Consider the following 19,846-nt stretch of genomic DNA (forward strand, 5'->3'; position numbering starts at 1 on the left):
AAATCACTTCTAATGAGGTGGATGAAACTGGAGCCTATTATACAGAGTGAAGCAAGGCAGAAAGAAAAACACCAATACAGTATACTAACGCATATATATAGAATTTAGAAAGAGGGTAACGGTAACCCTATATGTGAGACAGCAAAAGAGACACAGATGTATAGAACAGTCTTTTGGACTCTGTGGGAGAGGGAAACGGTGGAGTGATTTTGGAGAATGGCATTGAAACGTGTATAATATCATATAAAATACAAATTGGTCACCGAGTCCAAGTGTTTGCATGTCCCATGAGACAGCATGCCATTGTCATAAGGTGTTGTTGGCAGTATATTTGTCTTCTCTAGGCTATGTTGTTATGAAGTGAGATGCTTCTGGATATGTAGGAAGTGAAACTCATTTTTACTTTCCAATTGCCTTACTTCTTTATGAAGTGAGCTTTTTTGTCAAAAACACAGAGATATATAGATATTCAGAAAGTCCATAAATGACATTGCTGGGAGATGCATGGTGGGTAGGGAAAGCAAATCCAAACCCAAAGTAAGTATCTCTGTAGATTCATCAGTTGTACTAAGGGTACCACTCTGGGGAGGGAAACTGTTCAAGATGCAATATGTATTTCCAGAATTCTGGGAGGTGGATCATAGAGGATCCTGCTGTGATTTATGTCTGAGAGTGTTTTGCCTATGTTCTCCTCTAGGAGTTTTATAGTTTCTGATCTTACATTTAGATCTTTAATCCATTTTGAGTTTATTTTTGTGTGCGGTGTTAGAAAGTGATCTAGTTTCATTCTTTTACAAGTGGTTGACCAGTTTTCCCAGCACCACTTGTTAAAGAGATTGTCTTTACTCCATTGTATATTCTTGCCTCCTTTGTCAAAGATAAGGTGTCCATATGTGTGTGGATTTATCTCTGGGCTTTCTCTTTTGTTCCATTGATCTATATGTCTGTCTAATAAATAAAAGCAAAAATAAACAAATGGGATCTAATTAAAATTAAAAGCTTCTGCACAACAAAGGAAAATATAAGCAAGGTGAAAAGACAGCCTTCTGAATGGGAGAAAATAATAGCAAATGAAGCAACTGACAAACAACTAATCTCAAAAATATACAAGCAACTTATGCAGCTCAACTCCAGAAAAATAAACGACCCAATCAAAAAATGGGCCAAAGAACTAAATAGACATTTCTCCAAAGAAGACATACGGATGGCTAACAAACACATGAAAAGATGCTCAACATCACTCATGATTAGAGAAATGCAAATCAAAACCACAATGAGGTACCACTTCACACCAGTCAGAATGGCTGCGATCCAAAAATCTGCAAGCAATAAATGCTGGAGAGGGTGTGGAGAAAAGGGAACCCTCCTACACTGTTGGTGGGAATGCAAACTAGTACAGCCACTATGGAGAACAGTGTGGAGATTCCTTAAAAAATTGCAAATAGAACTACCTTATGACCCAGCAATCCCACTTCTGGGCATACACACCGAGGAAACCAGAATTGAAAGAGACACATGTACCCCAATGTTCATCGCAGCACTGTTTATAATAGCCAGGACATGGAAACAACCTAGATGTCCATCAGCAGATGAATGGATAGGCAAGCTGTGGTACATATACACAATGGAGTATTACTCAGCCGTTAAAAAGAATTCATTTGAATCAGTTCTGTTGAGATGGATGAAACTGGAGCCGATTATACAGAGTGAAGTAAGCCAGAAAGAAAAACACCAATACAGTATACTAACACATATATATGGAATTTAGGAAGATGGCAATGACGACCCTGTATGCAAGACAGGGAAAAAGACACAGATGTGTATAATGGACTTTTGGACTCAGAGGGAGAGGGAGAGGGTGGGATGATTTGGGAGAATGCCATTCTAACATGTATACTATCATGTGAATTGAATCGCCAGTCTATGTCTGACGCAGGATGCAGCATGCTTGGGGCTGGTGCATGGGGATGACCCAGAAAGATGTTATGGGGAGGGAGGTGGGAGGGGGGTTCATGTTTGGGAATGCATGTAAGAATTAAAGATTTTAAAATTAAAAAAAATAAATAAATAAAAGATGCAATATGTACAAAATTATTTACTTCAGCATTTTTTATGATTACAAATATCAGAAACAGTTAAAATGCAAAAGTACAGGCCATACAATATAGTTTTATACAGGTTAAAAAATAATAATGATAGTCTATGAAGCAATATACAGTGGTTTTTAGTGTATGGAGTTAAAGTAGAAAAAAAAGAAAAATGCAGAAGAGTTCACACTGTATGTTACTTTTTGTGTAAAAAAGGAAATTTAAATGCACAAATAAAAGTCCAGAGATAAAATTGTGGAGTAGAAAAAAAAATTTATATTTAAAAAACTATATAATAAAGTTAACATATTAACAAGAGCTGACCCCCTCTCAATTTCCTTCTGAGTTCTATTAAGTCACTCCCATTCCACTTTCATATTAAGGCTTACTTTTAATAGTCAGATTAACTTTAAAGGATTTTTTTGGTAGTTTGCAGAAAATTACCATAAGCAGGAAATCCATGAGTCTATTATACAGAACATGTCAGTTTCACCCATTAAACACTGATATGCCTGTTTTGGAACTATGCCCTGATTAAACATAACTGAGTGTGTGCTCATGTGGCTTTGTGTGTATGTGTCACTCTGGAGGAGAGACTCATAGAAAAATAGGAAATGTTTGAGAAGAAAAGAAAGGAATAGAAAAAAACTGCTCTAATTGTGCTTTTTAACCAAACAGCTGTTTTCTATACAGAACACTGCCACACAATTCATATTTATACTTTAGTGAATATGTATGCATTTGTGGAAATAAAGGAAAAAAAGGTGAAGAGCTTACTATTACATTTAAAATAACATTCTTGAATTGTATTTAAGCATATCCCCAGGAAATGATTCAGCAAAATAAAATGGAAATATATTATGAATTTAAAATATTTTGCCACCGGTGATATATATATCACTTACAAATCATAAATGGTGAAAACAAATGCATCAAAAAAAGGGAAAATTCAGTAAATGGTTCATTTCATGTGACCTTGTTACTTTTGTCTCTATATACTTAGTCCTTTATTTCCCTAATCTAAATTTCTTTATAAATGAGCCCTATTTTAGGGATCTAATGAAATATGCAATGATTAGAAGAAAGCTCTATGCTCTTACCTAATGAGGATGAATATAATTTCATCAAATAAATACTGTATAATATTAACATATGCAGAATATGTCATGAGAAATGCTGGAATGGATGAAGCATAAGCTGGAATCAAGGTTGCGGGGAGAAATATCAGTAACCTCAGATATGCAGATGACACCACCCTAATGGCAGAAAGTGAAGAACTAAAGAGCCTCTTGATGAAAGTGAAAGAGGAGAGTGAAAAAGTTGGCTTAAAACTCAACATTCAGAAAACTAAGATCATGGCATCTGGTCCCATCACTTCATGGGAAATAAATGGGAAAACAGTAACAAACTATTTTGGGGGTCTCCAAAATCACTGCAGATGCTGACTGCAGCCATAAAATTAAAATATGTTTGCTCCTTGGAAGAAAAGTTATGAGCAATCTAGACAGCCTATTAAAAAGCAGAGACATTACTTTTCCAACAAAGGACCGTCTAGTCAAAGCTATGGTTTTTCCAGTGGTCACATATGGATGTGAGTTGAACTATAAATAAAGCTGAATGCTGAAGAATTGATGCTTTTGAACTGTGGTGTTGGAGAAAAGTTTTGAAAGTCCCTCGGACTGCAAGAACATCCAACCAGTCTGTGCTAAAGGAAATCAGTCCTGAATATCCATTGAAGGAATAGTGCTGAAGCTGATACTCCAATCCTTTGGCCACCTGAGGTGAAGAACTGACTCATTTGAAAGGACCCTGATGCTGGGAAATATTAAAGGTGGGAGGAGAAGGGGACGACAGAGGATGAGATGATTGGATGGCATCACTGACTCAATGGACGTGAGTTTGAGTTAAGTCCGGGAGTTGGTGATGAACAGGGAAGCTTGGCATGCTGCAGTCCATGGGGTCACAAATAGTCAGACACGACTGAGCAACCTAACTGAACTGAACTGAGTATTAACAGAACATGATTACATAGACAATGCTCTAATGAAAATAAGTTGGACCAGTATTTCAAATTTCAAGACGTAGTCTACTTAGGCCTGAACCACTCACAAAATAAAGGAACCCTTTTCCTAGTAATTATGTTTCATAAAGCCTTTTTTACATCCTTATCTCTGAGGCTGTAGATCAGAGGATTCAACATGGGGATCACTACTGTGTAAAACACAGAAGCCAATTAATCCTGAGTCAGGGAGTAGCTGGAAGTAGGTCTCAGATAAGTGTAGATGGAGGTGGAATAAATCAGAATAACATCAGTCAAGTGAGAGGCACATGTGCAGAACTCTTTGCACTTTTCCTCCCTGGATGCATACAAAAGGTGGAGAAGGGAATGTAGGAGTCAGAAGTGAGGCTCACCAGTGGACTTCTGACTGTATCCACACCAGGCACTACAGACAAGATGATTTCATACAGATACGCATCTGAACATGAGAGCTTAATAATTGAAGGGAAGTCACAGAAGTGATGGATAACATTAGAACTGCAGAATGCGAAGCTGCTTCTTCAACTTGTCTGAAACTTGGAGTTGAGCAGTCCTACAGTGAAAGCACCTGTTGCCATTTTCAGGCAGACCATCCTGGACATGATCAAGGAGTAAAGGAGAGGGCTGCATATGGCCACATAACAGTCACGGCCATTTACCCTAAAAGGATGCATTCATTCGTGGCCAAGGCTAAAAAGAAGTTCATTTGCAGAAGTTCAGTCACTCAGTCGTGTCCGACTCTTTGCAACCCCATGAATCGCAGCACGCCAGGCCTCCCTGTCCGTCACCAACTCCCAGAGTTCACTCGGACTCATGTCCATCGAGTCAGTGATGCCATTCAGCCATCTCATCCTCTGTCGTCCCCTTCTCCTCCTGACCCCAATCCCTCCAAGCATCAAAGTTTTTTCCAATGAGTCAACTCTTCGCATGAGGTGGCCAAAGTACTGGAGCTTCACCTTTAGCATCATTCCTTCCAAAGAAATCCCAGGACTGATCTCCTTCAGAATGGACTGGTAGGACCTCCTTGCAGTCCAAGGGACTCTCAAGAGTCTTATCCAACACCACGGTTCAAAACCATCAATTCTTCGGCACTCAGCCTTCTTCACAGTCCAACTCTTACATCCATACATGACCACAGGAAAAACCATAGCCTTGACTAGACGGACCTTAGTCAGCAAAGTAATGTCTCTGCTTCTGAATATGCTATCTAGGTTGGTCATAACTTGTCTTCCAAGGAGTAACTCTCTTTTAATTTCATGGCTGCAGTCACCATCTGCGGTGATTTTGGAGCCCAAAAAATAAAGTCTGACACTGTTTCCACTGTTTCCCCATCTATTTGCCATGAAGTGATAGGACTGGATGCCATAATCTTCGTTTTCTGAGTGTTGCGCTTTAGGCCAACTTTTCACTCTCCTCTTTCACTTTCATCAGGAGGCTTTTTAGTTCTTCTTCACTTTCTGCCATAAGGGTGGTGTCATGTGCATATCTGAGGTGATTGATATTTCTCCCAGCAATCTTGATTCCGGGAGCTTGTGTTTCTTCCAGTCCAGCGTTTCTCATGATGTACTTTGCATACAAGTTAAATAAGCAGGGTGACAATATACTGCCTTGACGTACTCCTTTTCCTATTTGGAACCAGTCTGTTGTTCCATGTCCAGTTCTAACTGCTGCTTCCTGACCTGTATACAGATTTCTTAGGAGGCAGGTTAGGTGGTCTAGTATTCCCATCTCTTTCAGAATTTTCCACAGTTTATTGTGATCCACACAGTCAAAGGTTTTGGCATAGTCAATAAAGCAGAAATAGAAGTTTTTCTGGAACTCTCTTGCCTTTTCCATGATACAGTGGATGTTGGAAATTTGATCTCTGGTTCCTCTGCCTTTTCTAAAACCAGCTTGAACTTCAGGAAGTTCATGGTTCACGTATTGCTGAAGTCTGGCTTGGAGAATTTTGAGCATTACTTTACTAGCATGTGAGATGAGTGCAATTGTACGGTTGTTTGAGCATTCTTTGGCATTGCCTTTATTTGAAATTGATGTGAAAATTGACCTTTTCCAATCCTGTGGCCACTGCTGAGTTTTCCAAACTTGCTGGCATAGTGAGTGCAGCACTTTCACAGCATCATCCTTCAGGATTTGAAACAGCTCAACTGGAATGCCATCACCTCCACTAGCTTTGTTCATAGCGATGCTTTCCAAGGCCCACTTGACTTCACATTCCAGGATGTCTGGCTCTAGATTAGTGATCACACCATCATGATTATCTGGGTCATGAAAATCTTTTTTGTACCATTCTTCTCTGTATTCTTGCCACCTCTTCTTAATATCTTCTGCTTCTGTTAGGTCCATACCATTTTGTCCTTTATTGAGCCCATCTTGGCATGAAATGTTCCCTTGGTATCTCTAACTTTCTTGAAGAGATCTCTAGTCTTTCCTATTCTGTTGTTTTCCTCTATTTTTTGCATTGATCACTGAAAAAGGCTTTCTTATCTCTCCTTGCTAGTCTTTGGGACTCTGCATTCAGATGCTTATATCTTTCCTTTTCTCCTTTGCTTTTCGCCTCTCTTCTTTTCACAGCTATTTGTAAGGCCTCCCAGACAGCCATTGTGCTTTTTTGCATTTCTTTTCCATGGGGATGGTCTTGAGACCTGTCTCCTGTACAATGTCACGAACCTCATTCCATAGTTCATCAGGCACTCTATCTATCAGATCTAGGCCCTTAAATCTATTTCTCACTTCCACTGTATAATCAGAAGGGATTTGATTGAGGTCATACCTGAATGGTCTAGTGTGTTTCCCTACTTTCTTCAATTTGAGTCTGAATTTGTTAACAAGGAGTTCATGATCTGAGCCACAGTCAGCTCCTGGTCTTGTTTTTGCTGACTGTATAGAGCTTCTCCATCTTTGGCTGCATAGAATATAATCAATCTGATTTTGATATTGACCATCTGGTGATGTCCATGTGTAGAATCTTCTCTTGTGTTGTTGGAAGAGGGTGCTTGCTATGACCAGTGCATGTTCTTGGCAAAACTCTAGTAGTCTTTGCCCTGCTTCATTCCACATTCCAAGGCCAAATTTGCCTGTTGCTCCAGGTGTTTCTTGATGTCCTACTTTTACATTCAAGTCCCCTATAATGAAAAGGACATCTTTTTTGGGTGTTAGTTCTAAAAGGTCTTATAAGGCCTTCATAAAACCATTTAATCTGCAGAAAGCACCCAGCAAAGGAGATGGTCTTCTCTGATATAAATCTACCTGCCTCTTTGTAGTGATGATGGATGAATAACAAGCACTCACAAAGGACAGGTTAGCCAGGAAAAAGTACATGGTGTGTGAAGTCAGAAATCAGTCCTGATTAAGAGGATCATCCTAACATTCCCAACTGTAAGTGTGTAAATCACAGAAAAGAGCAAAAAGCGGATAACCTGCTGCTCCAGTGTGTCTGCTAATCCTGAAAAGATGAAATCAGTCAGTGAAATATATTTTTTCTGGCCATTTATTATAAATAAATTAGTGTGTGTGCTGCCAGTAATTAAGTTGTGTCTGACTCTTTGTGACCCCATATGCACTGTAGCATGCCAGGCTTCCCTGTCCTCCACAATCTCCTGGAGTTTGCTCAAATACATGTCTATTGAGTCAATGATACTATCCTACCATCTCATCTTCCACCACCCTCCTCCTTTTGCCTTTAATCTTTCCCAGCATCAGGGTATTTTTTTTTCCAGTGAATTGGCTTTTCGCATCAGGTGGCTGAAGTATTGCAGCTTCAGCATCAATCTTCCCAGTAAATATTCAGGGTTGATTTCCTTTGGAATTGGCTGGTTTGATCTACTTAGAATTGACTGGTTTGATCTCCTTGCAGTCTAAGGGACTCTCAAGAGTCTCCCCCAGCACCACAATTCAAAAGCATCAATTCTATAGCGGTTAGCCTTCTTTATGGTCCAGCTCTCACATCCATGCATGACTACTGGAGAAACCATAGCTTTGACTATACAGACCCTTGTCAGCAAAGTGATGTCTCTGCTTTCTAATGCACTGTCTAGGGTTAATCACAGTTTTCCTTCCAACAGTAACATCTTTTCATTTCTTCTTAAACTTACATTGGGAGTAAAAAGTTTGCTGGACATAGTAGAAATAGTAATAAATAACAGTAATAAATTATTAATAAATATTAACAAATAAGTCAAATATGAATAAAAACTAAGGAAAACAGAGCATACTAAACAAAGTAACCAAAGAAAGAAGAAAATTAATGTACAAGTGAATAAGCATTGACATTTATTAAGCAGTTTACTGTGTTGTATCTTGGTTGTATGATTCTCAAATAATTGATCTAAATCAACGTTTCACTTTTGCTTTTTGCAAATGCAACATCTATGTTCTATTCTTTCTCTCTTAGCCCACATCCTAAGTACAGAACTATCTTTGCTGAAATATTCACAGGTATTTGAATTAACTCAAATGGATTTTTTTCTCATAAAGATATCTCTCTATATTTTTCAACCCCAAATTCATGCATCATCACTCTGAAATCACTTTTGTGTTCTCCAAATAGCAAAAATAATCCATTTTAAATAACTGCTATTTTGACATTTTTCATGTTCTTAAGAATATTTCTGTAGTTCAGTTCAGTTCAGTAGCTCAGTCATGTCCGACTCTTTGCGACCCCATGAACTGCAGCATGCCAGGCCTCCGTATCCATCACCAACTGCTGGAGTCTACCCAAATCCATGTCCATTGAGTTGGTGATGCCATCCAACCATTTCATCCTCTGTCCTCCCCTTCTCCTCCCACCTTCAATCTTTCCCAGCATCAGGGTCTTTTCAAATGAGTCAGCTCTTCGCATCAGGTGGCCAAAGTATTGGAGCTTCAGCTTCAACATCAGTCCTTCCAATGAGCATCCAGGACTGATCTCCCTTAGGATGGACTGGTTGGATCTCCTTGCAGTCCAAGGGACTCTTAAGAGTCTTCTCCAACACCACAGTTCAAAAGCATCAATTCTTCAGTGCTCAGCTTTCTCTATAGTCCAATTCTCACATCCATACATGACCACTGGAAAAACCATAGCCTTGACTAGATGGACCTTTGTTGGTAAAGTAATGTCTCTGCTTTTTAATATGCTGTCTAGGTTGGTCATAACTTTCCTTCCAAGGAGTAAGCATCTTTTAATTTCTGTAGTAGTTTAAATCAGAAGACTGTTCTCTTTACACAGCTCACTAACGAATTAATGCCATATATCTGTCCACAGTAGTAAAAGACAGAGACAGCACCACACACTTAATGGCATCTGTCTTAGTACTAACTTATCTAGTCTATTGTTTCCTTTTGTATTATAATCACTATTAACTCAGCTAAGGCACAAAAATAGGCAATTTGTCACTTCAAATAAAATGATAAGCAGAGAAAATTTGAATTATATCTTTGTAAAAATTTGAGACAACTTTGAATACATGCTCATTGCTGCCTTTTTATACCGTTTTTTCTTGAAGAAGGTAGGGTAACCATGGGGACTAGATAATAGGATTTAATTATAGAATCAATCCTCTAAAGTGGAAACTCCATTATCAAAAGTAATTACATAAGATCACATGCAGGTGGATGCAGTAAAACACTATGTGGACTTGACTCATGATGTGGTTACAGATCTCTTTGTTACTTTAATATTTCTTGCAGAAGTTTAAGAATTATTAATTTTGATTGATTATTTAATATACTTTTTCTCCGTAGTTTTAGCTTATTCCAAAATGGTGCACATCCTCAATCAAGTTATTATACTTTCCTTCAGTTCAGTTCAGTTCAGTGGCTCAGTCATGTCTGACTCTTTGCGACCCCATGAATCGCAGCACACCAGGCCTCCCTGTTCATCACCAACTCCCGGAGTTCACTCAGACTCGAGTCCATCAAGTCAGTGATGCCATCCTACCATCTCATCCTCTGTCGACCCCTTCTCCTCCTGCCCCTAATCCCTCCCAGCATCAGAGTCTTTTCCAATGAGTCAGCTCTAAGCATGAGGTGAGCAAAGTACTGGAGCTTCAGCTTTACCATCATTCCTTCCAAGAATACCCAGGGCTGATCTCCTTTAGAATGAACTGGTTGGATCTCCTTGAAGTTCAAGGGACTTTCAAGAGTCTTCTCCAACACCACAGTTCAAAAGCATCAATTCTTCGACACTCAGCTTTCTTCACAGTCCAACTCTCACATCCATACATGACCACAGGAAAAACCATAGCCTTGACTAGACGGACCTTTGTTGGCAAAGTAATGTCTCTGCTCTTCAACCTTAGGGCAAGGAATTTATCCCATTCCTGTGTTGATCCAGCTCATTTCCTGAGTGAAATAAATAAGAAGGGGACACTAACTACATCCACTTATTGAAGAAACACTCTGCCTGAGCAAGTAAGGAAATAACGTGAAAATAGAAATTTTTTCTTGGTTTTAGAATTGCATTTGTTTTTTCTTTTTTTTAAATCTATTGATTTTTTTTTTAATGAAGGATAATTGCTTTACAGAATTGTGTTGGTTTCTGCCAAATGTCAACATGAATCAGCCACAGGTATACATGGAAACTAATATGTAACATAGATGGCCAATGGGAATTACTATATGCCTCAGAGCACGTATGCATTTGTTTTTTTGAAATTGTCTGTGATTCTTAACTTACATGGGGATTAACTACAGATTTTCCATATCAAATACGCAAGTCACAGGTGAAATAAATTACATTGGGTGTCCATATGAAAGGAGAGAATATTTACAGAAATAAATAAATTATAGGAAGATTTTCTTTTGTCATTCTTTCAAAGCAATAGAAATAAAAGCAAAAATAAACCAATGGGACCTAATGAAATTTAAAAGCTTTTCCACAGAAAAGGAAAGTATAAAGAAGATGAAAAGACAATCTTCCAGTTGGGTCAAAATGTTTACAAACAATGCAACCAACAAGCACTTAACTTCCAAAATAAACAAACAGCTCATATAGCTCAATAACAATACCACCAACAGATAGCCCAATCCAAAAATGGACAGGTGGCCTAAATAGACATTTCTACAAGGAAGACATACAGATGGCTAACAGGCACATGAAAAAGTCTCAACTTTCTTAATTATTAGAGAAATGCAAATCAAGACTACAATTCAGTGGCACCTCATATAAGTCGGAATGGCCACATTAAAAAGTCTAAGTAAGTAAGTGAAAGTCACTCAGTCGTGTCTGACTCTTCACGACCCCGTGGGCTATATAATCTATGGAATTCTCTAGGCCAGAATACTGGAGTGGGCAGCCGTTCCCTTCTGCAGGAGATCTTCCCAACCCAGGGATCAAACCCAGGTCTCCCATATTGCAGGCAGATTCTTTACCAACTGAGCAACAACAGAAGCCCATTAAATAGTCTACAAATAGTAAATGCTGGAGGTGTGTAGAAAAGGGAACCCTCCTATATTGTAGGTGGGAATGCAAATTGATATAGCTACTATAGCAAAGAGTATGCAGGTTCCTTTATAAACTGAAAATAGAGTTGTCATATGATCCAGCAATTTACTTCTGGGCATATATCCAAACAAAATTATAGTTGGAAAAGATATATGCACCCCTATGTTCATAGCGGTACTTCACTTCTAAACAATCTGCCCTATATTTTATCTACTAATTAAAAGCTCTGAATTCCTTTGTTAACTATTAGTCTTTGTAAACTTTTTGTCCTCATTTGTAAAGGAATTTCATTCTAATATTCATAATATTTTCATGTAAGCTTATTTTTAAAAGCATCATTGAACTTTTCCCTCTCATATCAGAGGAAAACAGACCTGTTCACATGCCAGTATTGACCTGGATTTTTGAGGAAGGATAAGGATATCCCAGGGGCTTCCCCAGTGACTCAACTGGTAAAGAGACTGCTGCAGTGTAGGAGACAACAGTTAGATCCCTGGGTTGGAAAGACCCCCTGGAGTAGGAAATAGCTACCCACTTCAGTATTCTTGCCTGGAGAATTCCACTGAGAGAGGAGTCTGGTGGGATACAGTTCATGGCATTGCAAAGAGTCAGACATGACTGAGTGACTAACACTAGGAAGCATGTTGCAAAGCAAACAATAATACATAGCGTGCTAAAAGGCATATTCAGAGAGAAATGCCCAGTTTAAAATAAGATTTAAGTGGTCAAAACCATGGAACCAGTTTGGGAAGGTTTTCTATGCATGCGATCCAGATGATAAAGAATCGGCAATGTGGGAAACCTGGGTTTGATCCCTGGGTTGGGAAGATACTCTGCAGAAAGGAAAGGCTACCCACTCCAGTATTCTTGCCTGGAGAATTCCATGGAGAGAGGAGCCAGGTGGGCTATCGTCCATGGGGTCGCAAAGAGTTGGACGCAGCTGTGGGACTTTCACTCAATGGGACTCAATGAACTCTATGCATGTTATGATATAGAAGTGATCTTTTACCCAGGAGATCAATGAGTTGGCCATTGCAGAAAATCTCTCTTTGGCACCAACACTGACCCCCAGAATGGTTCTTTTCCTATAAAATAAGACAGTCTTTTCATACCCTCAAGCAGGTAGTGTGTTCTGAGATGAATACTATATTCAGAAGCGGTACCTGGGGATGCCCTACCAGCGTATATGGAGGCATCCCCAGATTCTTCCCTCTCTAATTCTTGTAGAAACAGGGGTGTGTGTAGGAGCATCTACACTGATTCTCATCCTATAGGACTCACAGCTTTCTATACACACTGAGTGACTGATGATCATACAGGCACCACCCTTTTGCATCACTCTGGTCACATCTGTACTGCAGCTTTAGAGGCTATCTCCCAGCACTGTCTAGCTTCCTCACTCTAGAAACTGGTTTCCAGTGTTATCTTCATGAGAGGTGTTTTGCAGTGAAAAAAAAAAAAATTTCCTGACCTGCCTTGCCACATTTCACAAGGAAAATCTGGAAAAAACTTTCTGAACTCAAATGCAACAAGTTATTACTACTTCTTCCCATCATTCTGTAAAGTCATCAGAGGTATATCTACCCTAAGTTAACATTTTATTTATGTCTTGAAAAATGATGTCATATTTTCAGTTCAAGTGCTCATCTTCAAATGGGACAAAAAGTACTAGGCCTGCTACACTTTGTTGTAAGTCATTATTTTAGTCTATTATTTTTTAGACAACATGTTGGCACTGGGGATATAAGCTTGAATATTCTTGTTTAATCAGAATATGTAGGCAGTGGGACTTCCCAGGTGGTTGGACATGGGTTGGATCCCCGGGTCAGGAAAATCCCATGGAGGAGGAAATGGCAACTCACTCCAGTGTTCTTGTCTGGGAAATCCCATGGACAGAGGAGCTTGGGGGCTGCAGACAATGGGGCTGCAAAGGGTTAGACAGGACCGAGTAACAGAGCATGCATGCGGGCAGAGAGGCAATGTTCTTGAATGTTAAAAAGCAACAACACTAACAAAAACCATTAATAACTGCTATGAGATCGTCCCTCGTAGCTCAGTTGGTAGAGACTGCCTGCAACGCAGCAGACCCAGGTTCGATACCTGGGATGGGAAGATACCCTGGAGAAGGAAATGGAAACCCACTCCACTGTTCTTGCCTGGAGAATCCCATGGACAAAGCAGCCTGGCCACGAGAGGCGGACAAGACTTAGCCACTGAACCAACACCACCATGCGTTATTTCAGGGATTTCAATACCTCAGACTGAGTTTGGGATGAATTTGTTATTTAAAAATAGCAGGAGGCTTTGTTTAATCTAGACATATGATACCACTTATCTATAATAGTTAAGATTCATAGAAAACTTGGAAAAGAACAGAGATTAGTGCATAATAAATAAGAAACAAATTTTATGAAGTGATGGCTTTGAGTCATATTACAGTTCATTTCAGTAAAAATTTTCTCAGTGCCACCATAACCTCTTTATTTCTCAGACAATATATCATGGGGTTAAACATTGGTGTGACAATGGTATAAAAAAGAGAGAGAAATTTGTCCATTCCTATAGAATGACTGGACTTTGGTCTTAAATATGTAATGAGTCCTGATCCAAAGAATAAAGCCACAACCATGAGATGGGAAGAGCAGGTGGAGAAGGCCTTGGCTCGCCCAGTGGCTGAAGGCAGCTTCAAGATGGTCTCAATTATTCTCACATAAGATCCAAGAATCAACATAAAAGGAACAGTGACAACTAGAACAGCCACTACATAAACTAATGTCTCAGTTAGAAGGGTGTCCCCACAGGCAAGCTTAAGCACTGGAGGTATGTCACAGAAGAAGTGATTCAACTGGTTAGAGCCACAGAAGGGTAGAGAGAAGATCTGGACGGTTAACACTATATGCACTGGAACTCCACTGACCCAACAGCCAGCGGCCAGTTGGACACACAGCCTGCTGTTCATGAGGAGAGGGTACAGCAGTGGGTTGCAAATGGCGACATACCTGTCATAAGCCATTGAAGTCAGAAGAAGGCACTCAGTGGCTCCAAACACCAGAAAGAAATACATTTGAGCAGCACAGGCCAGAAAGGGTATATTTCTGTTTTGACTGCAAAGATCTATTAATAACCTGGGGACAGTGACTGATACATAGCATATTTCCAAGGAAGAAAAATTCCCTAGGAAAAAGTACATGGGAGTCTGGAGGGAAGGATCCATCTTGGTTATTATAATAATGAGACTGTTTCCCATCAGAATAATCGTATACATGATCAAAAACACCCCGAAAAGAAATCCCTGTAGGTCAGGAATATCGGAGAAGCCAAGCAAGATGAAATCCACCAATGTAGTCTGGTTCCACTGTGGGGGATTTTGTCCTCTGGATCCCATCTGCAAACAAAAGGGTTAGAAGTCACTACAATTCACTGGACCCAGCAGTGAAATGGGTTAAAATAAATTGATGATTTTAACTTCACTGACAGAATATAGAGAACCTGTCTGCCAATGCAGGAGATGTAAGAGACACAAGTCCAATCCCTGGGTTGGGAAGATCCCCTGGAGGAGGGCATGACAACCCACTCCAGTATTCTTGCCTGGAGAATCCCATGGCTAGAGAAGCATGTGGATTCATGGAGTCACAAAGACTCAGACATGACTGAAGGGAATTAATGCATGCTCACACACAATATAATATATTTATCCATTTAAAATTTTATTTGTTTTGTGTTTAAGATATATCAAATCCAATATCCTCAAATTCCACAATGTAAAAACAAAATAATCTTGAATTCTTTTGTCCTTTTGAGTTCTTTTGTTCTTTTGACTCATGTGAGAGATTTTGAAATATGAATAACACAGAAAGACAGACAACAGTAAAATAAGAGCAAACATGAAAAGTAGCCTATTCTCAGGATAAGAACAGCTCTAGTTAACTTGGGAAATTCCCTAAAGAAATATATTTCCCCTTCCTGGTCTCCACTTGCTTTTTAGCTGAATTTGTTCTGCCTAGCATCTTCTAATTTGCAATTAGCTTATGAGTCTTTCATATCTGATTTGAAGTGAGCTCCATCTCAGATAACCAAACGGCATGGTCATCATAATACTCAACTGCAAGATGGAGCTCAGGACAGCCTGGGTCACTCACTCGCTGGGAAAGAGGCTTAGATCCCAGATAGAAAAAATAAATAAATAAAACTCTCCACTTGCCTCCATCATAGAGGACAATATTCCACTTAATATATCATAGAAATTAATATTAGAAATAAAACATCATAGCAGGTCAGACGTTCACTTGAAGTTTAGAACATGACATAAAGGCAATAAGAATTGTTGGAATACGTCCTCACCCCTACCATAGCCCCTCAACAATCTTAATGACCGATAAACCTGCTTACCAAATTTTAGACCTTTAGAAGTAAGATTATGGAGGCTTCCCAGGCGGCTCAGGGCATACTGTCTAAAAGAGTCAGATATGACTTAGTGACTAAACAACAAAAACTAAAAGATTATAGCCTTCACAAGGTAGCTAAATATGAGAGAGGGAAAATAAAATGTCTAAGAGAATTTAATCTCAGAGTTCATGCCAGACAAAATGTAAGAGGTCCATTTGCATGTGTTATTATCTTTAAATATGAGTTTCTTAATATATGCATTATATTATATATATGTATAATGTATTGTGAATGAGTAATATATATTCTAAATATCTGAATAACTATCAAATACACAGTGCTAAATGCAGTGTAGCATTTCTCTAATCAACTCCTTTTAATACTTAAGCATTTTCACCAAACACATTTAGTCTCTCCATCACCAGACTTTCTAGAAATCACTTTTTTGTGATTTCCAGCCAACCTTCGTTAATGCTAAACTGTGACTTTTTTCACAGATTGCTGCAATTTCCTAGATCCACACTATCATGCATTCTTTCTAACTTTTACCTTCATTTCCCTAATTTGCCTTTGCTTCCTTTAGAGCACAACTACCCTCTCTTAAGGATCTCTCCAGTTTCCCGCTGTTGACACAAAACCCAGACAACTCAAATATTTACCATTTCTACTTTAACTTCTTAGCCCTCATTAATTTAAAGTTTTCCCCTTCTTATTGTAGTGAATTATCCTTGTCAGTGATTACTTCTTCAGAGTGAATTCTAAAGGCAGAGGTTCCCTCCTTTTTCATCTCTGTCTATAGCTCGAAAGTGTCAAGAGAAGGGAACAAGGGCCTGAAAAGTTCTAGTTCAAATATTAATGACATGTTGCTCAAACTCAGACTTCGTGTGGTTCTCTGAATCTTCTCTTGCCATCTATATCTTTACATTTTCTGATCTCTTTACTCTTTATTTCCTCTTCTTTTCACTTTTAGGTAGCTACTTTTGCATGTTATATCATCTCACACTTTCAAGATTTTATACCTCTATGTACGTATATATGTTTTATTTTTCTTCAGAAATAATAGCATTTGAAAACCAGCTGAGGAAAGGGGGGATTAAATTTTCAGTGACACAGATGTTTGTATAACTGTGTCTGTGGGTCTTCATTCGCTGAGTCATGTCTGACCCCTTGTGACCCCATGAGGCTCCTCTGTCTATGGGATTTTCCAGGCAAGAATACTGGATGGGTTGCCATTTCCAGCTCCAGGGAAACTTCCTGAGCCAGGGATCAAATCCACGTCTCCTCCCTGTGACTCTTGCATTGACAGGTGGATTCTTTACCACTGAGCCCCTGGGAAACTCTTGTTTGAATGTATAAGGCAGTAAATCAATATGTATTTTGTCATACATATTATAGTTTATTGAGGATAGCTGTTAATACAAAGCATGTGCTAAATAAAAAGTGTGTTATATACTATGGACACTAAGCATAAATAATATGAATTTAGTTTCTGTCATTAGAAACTCAGAAACTAGTGTGGCTTCAGATAGATGAGTCAGACAGAAACCTAGGATGTGTAGAGTCTATGCAATGAGAATTAAAAGGCATTATGGGAGGTCCAGAAAATAACTTGAGGAAGACTGTCGTATCTTAGGGTATCACAGGATTATTCTTTTATTTTTACTTTAAGGAAACACAATAAAATATTCTCCAGGAAAAAAAATGCACTCATATACTTACTCAGGTTCATATTCCAAAACTGGTTAAGCATTTACATAGGTGAGTAGCTTATATATAAGGATTTCTTGACAGGTGACTGCATGCATGTCGATTTTCTACTCATCTCAGCAATCATGGTCCATTTAAACAGATTTAAGTACTCACTGACCAAAGATTCTGACATTGAATAACTTAAAAATGAAACTTAGATATATTCTTGTAATATATCTTTACTTAAATTACCAGAGCTTGTTTTTTCTTAGTTGAAAATACATACAGTAATAATAAGATGCAACTCAGTTGTTTTGAGGGGCAAGTAGCATCAACTATGTTAACTACTTGATTTGAATGGATGCTTGTAGTCCCATATGGATTTCCCTGGTGGCTCAGACAGTAAAGCGTCTGTCTACAATGTGGGAGACCTGGGTTCCATCCCTGGATTGGGAAGATCTGCTGGAGAAGGAAATGGAAATCCACTCCAGTACTATTGCCTGGAAAATCCCATGGACAGAGGAGCCTGGTAGGCTACAGTCCATGGGGTCGCAAAGAGTCACGACTGAGTGACTTCACATGTAGTCCTATAGGGCATTCTTTCTTATGATCATCATCATACTTATTGTATTTATCATTATTACTTTAAAACTAACTTTTGACTCTTTCGGAAATTAGCTACTTTGTATCTGGCCCTGGAGTGGAATTTTTCTCAACCTGGGAGAGAAAAGAATGTACAAGGCAGTGTTTTGTCAGGAATACTGAGTTAAAATTAGTACATTATGCTGGGTAGGTACAGACCAAAAACAGTATCTTGGGAAAAAACATTCTAACTTTCAGGACTTTTAATGTATTTTTTCTCTTATCTATGCCAATTCTTACAGTTGTACTAAGAAAACACAAGACAAGAAAACTATGTTATAGAAAGCAAAATTAAATTAAAAATCTAACTCAAATCCTATTTAAAATCTGAAACATCCCCATAAATAACTTTCTTTGATTATTCTCTTTCCAGAAGTTGAGCTATTCTCTCCATTAACAATTAATCGTTGCTGGCAATTCCAACATGGGAACTTCAGTCCTTCTGTTACCATTTTTTTCCATTTTAGCAGAAACAAGTATAGCAATGGACTTCCCTGTTGGCTCAGTGGTAAAGAATTCACCTGCCAAGGCAGGAGCCATAGGTTCAATCCCTGGGTTGGGAAGGTTTTCCAGTAAAGGAAATGGAAACCACTCCAGTATTCCTGCTTGGGAAATCCCATGGACAGTGGAGGTGGCAGGCTATATTCCATGAGATCCGAATGAGCAGGAAATAACTTAGTGACTAAATAATAACAACAATCATAGGAATGGAAAGGAGAGAGGTGTGATTATCTGAAAGAAATGTTTTATTGCTAACAACATTTAAACAGATTATGTGCTAACCTTGTTTATCTTTGTTATCTCATTTATTGCAATATAAATGAAATAGGTACTCTAATGATTCACATTTTCATAAAAAGCCAGAGGCAAGGAAAGGTTAAGTAACTTGTGCAATGTCTAGAAGCAAGCGTGTGATTTAGGTGATGCCAAATTCAGCAATGTAACGCCAGAGTCCATTTTGTTAATCAAAATTCAGTGGGCTTAACAGTTCATTCCATGGTAATTATTTTGAATTTAATATTCTGAACAATATCAATAAATAAAATAAAATTCTTCACAGCAACAATTTGATATAATATCCATTTAGTATTCCACTTATCATTTTAAAAATAAATGACCTTAATCAATTAGAGTCTGTATATCTCAAGTTCAGAAGATTTATCTCATAAATGAATCTTTTTTGGAAAAAAAATTGTATTTCTTTTGATTGTTGAATTAAAAATATGCTATAATAAACTAACCAGGGTAAAATTATAGCTGCTTACCTTTGTTTTAAACATCACCACCACATGTTGCTCTTTTACAGAAAATATGGTCTTTTTAATATAAATGTCTGATTTGATGTTTTCAAGTAACAAATTAATCCATTCTTAACTTTCCTTAAAGTTCATAATTTGCTTAAATCAGTACAACTTAGGTATAAAAAGTATCCTCTGATTTGTTGAAGAGAATCTTCTCTTCATGACATGCTGTATTTTTAAACTCAATAAACTGTTTATCAAGTGGTAACTTAAATAACCATGATAGCCTCTGGGTCAATTAGCGCAGCCTTGAAGTTTCTCTCTCTGTGGAATATGGTCT

At 38.4% G+C, this 19,846-nt stretch overlaps 1 protein-coding gene and 1 pseudogene across 1 annotated transcript; both read right to left on the reverse strand.

Moving 5' to 3' along the window:
• Window positions 1–4,230: 4,230 nt before the first annotated feature.
• Window positions 4,231–7,446, reverse strand: LOC114118558 (olfactory receptor 5F1-like; annotated as a pseudogene).
• A 6,542-nt stretch (window positions 7,447–13,988) lies between these two features.
• LOC114118560 (olfactory receptor 10AG1-like) lies at window positions 13,989–14,933 on the reverse strand. Its single transcript, XM_027979909.2, has one exon. The coding sequence runs from the start codon at window positions 14,931–14,933 to the stop codon at window positions 13,989–13,991; it is 945 nt and encodes a 314-aa protein (XP_027835710.2).
• Window positions 14,934–19,846: the final 4,913 nt, after the last annotated feature.

Source organism: Ovis aries, chromosome 15 (assembly GCF_016772045.2).
Source record: "Ovis aries strain OAR_USU_Benz2616 breed Rambouillet chromosome 15, ARS-UI_Ramb_v3.0, whole genome shotgun sequence".
Classification (NCBI taxonomy): Eukaryota; Metazoa; Chordata; class Mammalia; order Artiodactyla; family Bovidae; genus Ovis; species Ovis aries.